The 6,000-nt window shown below is 50.5% G+C and overlaps 1 protein-coding gene across 3 annotated transcripts in view; it reads left to right on the top strand.

Moving 5' to 3' along the window:
- Window positions 1-6,000, top strand: part of LOC123753533 (trichohyalin) — a 460,426-nt gene that overhangs the window by 188,234 nt on the left and 266,192 nt on the right. For all 3 annotated transcript variants that reach the window (XM_069311058.1, XM_069311057.1, XM_069311059.1), the window contains one exon: window positions 3,230-3,377. In XM_069311058.1, coding sequence (XP_069167159.1) covers window positions 3,230-3,377 — 148 coding nt within the window. The remainder of the gene's footprint in view (window positions 1-3,229; window positions 3,378-6,000) is intronic.

Here is a 6,000-nt window from a genome sequence, read left to right as displayed (position 1 = left end):
TCATATCTACAGTTGAAACTGTGTATGGAGTCAGCCTCCACCACATCACTGCCTAATGCATTCCATCCGTTAACTACTCCCACACTGAAAAAGTTCTTTCTAACGTCCCTGTGGCTCATTTGGGTACTCAGTTTCCACCTGTGTCCCCTTGTGCGTGTTCCCCTTGTCTTTATCTACCCTCTCAATTCCCTTGAGAATCTTGAATGGGGTGATCATGTCCCTGGTTGAGCTCTGCTCTATCGGCCCGCCTCTCAACTGTCAATCAATTGTTACTAACTACTAACTATTATTTATTGTATTTTTTTCACCCCCCCCCCCAGGAAGCAGCTCGTAACAGCTGTCTAACTCCCAGGTACCTGTTTACTGTTAGGTGAACAGGTGCATCAGGGTGAATGAAACTCTGCCCATTTGTTTTTCCTCCGGTGCCGGGGGATCGCACCCCGGTCCCTAGGTCCACGAGTCTAGAATGCTGTCCACTCAGCCACCAGCCCCCCTTAATGACACACAATGTGTGTGGGGGGGGGCGGGGTCGAGTGATGGGCTGTGATCGGTGTTAATTATTGACAAATATTTTGTTAATTATTGATAAATTATATTATAAATAATTTTTTTTATGACAAACATAACCGCTGTGGGCATCGGGTGGCCGGCTCTTCCCGCCATATTGGCCGCCGTTGTGTGATGACGCGGTCTGTATATAGCCTTGGTATAATGTAGCCACCACCGGGTAATTGGGACGGATTACATAGCTGGATTTCTGTTACCAGACCAGGCCTCCTGGTGGATGGTATGATCAACCAGGCTGTTGAACTCGGCAGCTCGCAGCCTGAGGTGTGACTCGCAGCCTGGTTGATTAAGTATCCTTTGGAGGTGCTTATCAAGTTCTCCTTTGAACACTGTGAGGGGTCGGCCAGTTATGTCCCTTATGTGTAGTGGAAGCGTGTTGAACAGTCTCGGGCCTCTGATGTTGATAGTTCTCTCTTGAACACTGTGAGGGGTCGGCCAGTTATGTCCCTTATGTGTAGCGGAAGCGTGTTGAACAGTCTCGGGCCTCTGATGTTGATAGTTCTCTCTTGAACACTGCGAGGGGTCGGCCAGTTATGTCCCTTATGTGTAGTGGAATCGTGTTGAACAGTCTCGGGCCTCTGATGTTGATAGTTCTCTCTTGAACACTGTGAGGGGTCGGCCAGTTATGTCCCTTATGTGTAGTGGAAGCGTGTTGAACAGTCTCGGGCCTCTGATGTTGATAGTTCTCTCTTGAACACTGTGAGGGGTCGGCCAGTTATGTCCCTTATGTGTAGTGGAAGCGTGTTGAACAGTCTCGGGCCTCTGATGTTGATAGTTCTCTCTTGAACACTGTGAGGGGTCGGCCAGTTATGTCCCTTATGTGTAGTGGAAGCGTGTTGAACAGTCTCGGGCCTCTGATATTGATAGTTCTCTCTCAGAGTACCTGTTGCACCTCTGTTTTTCAACGGGGGTATTCTGCACATCCTGCCATGTCTTCTGGTCTCATGTGATGTTATTTCTGTGTGCAGGTTTGGGACCAGCCCCTCTACTATTTTCCACGTGTAAATTATTATGTATCTCTCCCGCCTGCGCTCAAGAGAATACAGATTTAGGCATTTTAGTCGGTCCCAATAGTTTAGATGTTTTACTGAGTGGATTCTAGCAGTAAAGGATCTCTGCACGCTCTCCAGGTCAGCAATTTCTCCAGCTTTGAAAGGGGCTGTCATTGTGCAGCAGTACTCCACTCTAGAGAGCACAAGCGTCTTGAAGAGTATCATCATTGGTATAGCATCTCTAGTGTGAAAAGTTCTTGTTATCCAACCTGTCATTTTTCTTGCTTTTTACTTCTCATATTTATATTTTCTCTTATTGTTACTTCCTGCACAACTGTTGCTGCTGCTACTTGTGTAGCTATGTAGGGGTGGCTGTTGGACTTAAGACCTATCAACCTCTGGAGGGTTATTAAGACCACCACAATACCTTACTGACCAACCAGCAAGTTTGGTGTTGGACTTAAGACCTATCAACCTCTGGAGGGTTATTAAGACCACCACAATACCTTACTGACCAACCAGCAAGTTTGGTGTTGGACTTAAGACCTATCAACCTCTGGAGGGGTTATTAAGACCACCACAATACCTTACTGACCAACCAGCAAGTTTGGTGTTGGACTTAAGACCTATCAACCTCTGGAGGGGTTATTAAGACCACCACAATACCTTACTGACCAACCAGCAAGTTTGGTGTTGGACTTAAGACCTATCAACCTCTGGAGGGGTTATTAAGACCACCACAATACCTTACTGACCAACCAGCAAGTTTGGTGTTGGACTTAAGACCTATCAACCTCTGGAGGGTTATTAAGACCACCACAATACCTTACTGACCAACCAGCAAGTATACTTTAGTTCTGAAAACTGTCCAGGATTAAATAAAACTCTCCCTCTATATACATGGAGAATTGGGGTATACCCTCCCCCGCCTCCTCTCACTCTCTCTCTCTCTCTCTCTCTCCTTCCCCCCCCCCCCCTGTGTGTGTGTGTGTGTGTGTGTGTGTGTGTGTGTGTGTGTGTGTAATATTTATTTTCCCCCATGTATATATAATTGTGTAACTGCTATTTACTATGTAAGAGTTACTTGCTGGTCTTTAAGTAATTGTTATAGCCCCTTAAAGAGCGGTTTACATTTTATGATGGTTTACACTATGTAAATTTAAGAGAATTTGTATGAGAGAGTCGGTATAATTAGGTGATTGATTACCAGTAACTTACCTGGGGAGGGTTTCGGGAGTTCTTCTACTCCCACGATCCCGGCCTGAGGCCAGGCTCGACATGTGGTAACTTGGTCCAACAGGCCGTTGCTTGCCGCTGCCCGCAGGCCCACATATATACTGATCTTCCGTCCTGATTGTCCTTCCTTCCTGATTGTCCTTCCTTCCTGATTGTCCTTCGTTCCTGATTGTCCATCCTTCCTGATTGTCCTTCGTTCCTGATTGTCCTTCCTTCCTGATTGTCCTTCCTTCCTGATTGTACTTCCTTATTACATTTGAAGTCATTACAATCATTTATGTTAGGCCCTCCCCCATCACGGAGGCCTGGTCGAGGACCGGGCCGCGGGGACACTAAAAAGCCCCGAAATCATCTCAAGATAACCTCAAGATCACTACCTGGGAGGAATATGCCTCCATGACACCATTAACGTGGGTGTTCTGTCTCTCTCCCAGGCTGGAGCTGGAGGGGGGTATGTTGGTGGGCTCGGACGTGCGTGCTGCCGTAGCGGCCGCCAGAGACGACACCGAACGAGCCCTCAGGAGGGAGAAGGCGCTCTCATACGAGCTGGAGCAGGCGCGTCAGGCCATCACCAACCTCAAGGTGGGTCCTGTTTACACCCACCCGGTCCTGTGTACACCCAACAGGTCCTGTTTACACCCACCCGGTCCTCTGTGTACACCCACCCGGTCCTGTGTACACCCACCCGGTCCTGTGTACACCCGCCAGGTCCTGTGTACACCCGCCAGGTCCTGTGTACACCCGCCCGGTCCTGTGTACACCCACCAGGTCCTGTGTACACCCACCAGATCCTGTGTACACCCGTCAGGTCCTGTGTACACCCGCCCGGTCCTGTGTACACCCACCAGGTCCTGTGTACACCCACCCGGTCCTGTTTACACCCGCCAGGTCCTGTGTACACCCGCCAGATCCTGTGTACACCCGCCAGGTCCTGTGTACACCCGCCAGGTCCTGTGTACACCCACCAGGTCCTGTGTACACCCACCAGGTCCTGTTTACACCCACCAGGTCCTGTTTACACCACCCAGGTCCTGTTTAAACCACCAGGTCCTGTTTACACCCACCAGGTCCTGTGTACACCCACCCGGTCCTGTGTACACCCACCAGGTCCTGTTTACAACCACCAGGTCCTGTTTACACCACCCAGGTCCTGTTTACACCACCCAGGTCCTGTTTACATCACCCAGGTCCTGTTTACACCACCCAGGTCCTGTGTATACCCACCCGGTCCTCTGTGTACACCCACCAGGTCCTGTTTACAACCACCAGGTCCTGTTTACACCACCCAGGTCCTGTTTACACCACCCAGGTCCTGTTTACACCACCCAGGTCCTGTTTACACCACCCAGGTCCTGTTTACACCACCCAGGTCCTGTTTACACCACCCAGGTCCTGTTTACACCACCCAGGTCCTGTTTACACCACCCAGGTCCTGTTTACACCACCCAGGTCCTGTTTACACCACCCAGGTCCTGTTTACACCTCCCAGGTCCTGTTTACACCACCCAGGTCCTGTTTACACCACCCAGGTCCTGTGTACACCCACCCGGTCCTCTGTGTACACCCACCAGGTCCTGTTTACAACCACCAGGTCCTGTTTACACCACCCAGGTCCTGTTTACACCACCCAGGTCCTGTTTACACCACCCAGGTCCTGTTTACACCACCCAGGTCCTGTTTACACCCACCCGGTCCTCTGTGTACACCCACCAGGTCCTGTTTACAACCACCAGATCCTGTTTACACCACCCAGGTCCTGTTTACACCACCCAGGTCCTGTTTACACCACCCAGGTCCTGTTTACACCACCCAGGTCCTGTTTACACCACCCAGGTCCTGTTTACACCACCCAGGTCCTGTGTACACCCACCCGGTCCTCTGTGTACACCCACCAGGTCCTGTTTACAACCACCAGGTCCTGTTTACACCCACCCGGTCCTGTGTGTACACCCACCAGGTCCTCTGTGTACACCCACCCGGTCCTCTGTGTACACCCACCAGGTCCTGTTTACAACCACCAGGTCCTGTTTACACCCACCCGGTCCTGTGTGTACACCCACCAGGTCCTCTGTGTACACCCACCAGGTCCTGTTTACACCCACCCGGTCCTGTGTGTACACCCACCAGGTCCTCTGTGTACACCCACCAGGTCCTCTGTGTACACACACCAGGTCCTCTGTGTACCCCCACCAGGTCCTCTGTGTACACCCACCAGGTCCTCTGTGTACACACACCAGGTCCTCTGTGTACACCCACCCGGTCCTCTGTGTACACCCACCAGGTCCTCTGTGTACACACACCAGGTCCTCTGTGTACACCCACCAGGTCCTCTGTGTACACCCACCAGGTCCTCTGTGTACACCCACCCGGTCCTCTGTGTACACCCACCAGGTCCTGTTTACAACCACCAGGTCCTCTGTGTACACCCACCCGGTCCTCTGTGTACACCACCCAGGTCGTCTTTACACTACTGGGTCCTGTGTACAACACCAGGTCCTATTTGCTTCAGGTCCTGTTTACAAGAGGTTCTCTGTTTACACCACCAGGTTCTGCGTACTCCACCAGGTCATGTTTATACAACCAGGTCCTGTTTACACCACAAGGTCCTGTTTACACCACAAGGTCCTGTTTACACCACAAGGTCCTGTTTACACCACAAGGTCCTGTTTACACCACAAGGTCCTGGTTACACCACAAGGTCCTGTTTACACCACAAGGTCCTGTTTACACTACAAGGTTTACACCACGCAATTCTTTTTTCATCAACCTCGAATTAGGTCCTGTTTACACCTAATTAGAAGCGTACAAACCAAAACAATTCATTTAATTCCTAGATATAATTTGAAGAATCAACTAATATATTTAAATGTTAAATAAATTATTTTTAATATATGCCCCGTGGCGCAGTGGTAAAGCACTCACCCAGCGCTTAATTTATTTATTAATTAATTCTACCCCGAGGGGCGAGTTTATTGGGCAGCGTCACTCATCCTGTGAGTGGACACACCGCCATAGTGACAGTATTGGGCAGCGCCACTCATCCTGTGAGTGGACACACCGCCATAGTGAGAGTATTGGGCAGCGTCACTCATCCTGTGAGTGGACACACCGCCATAGTGACAGTATTGGGCAGCGCCACTCATCCTGTGAGTGGACACACCGCCATAGTGACAGTATTGGGCAGCGCCACACATCCTGTGAGTGG

Source organism: Procambarus clarkii, chromosome 69 (genome assembly GCF_040958095.1).
Source record: "Procambarus clarkii isolate CNS0578487 chromosome 69, FALCON_Pclarkii_2.0, whole genome shotgun sequence".
NCBI classification, from domain to species: domain Eukaryota; kingdom Metazoa; phylum Arthropoda; class Malacostraca; order Decapoda; family Cambaridae; genus Procambarus; species Procambarus clarkii.
Note: the sequence above shows the minus strand (reverse complement) of the source record. Positions and strands in the feature narration are given on the sequence as shown.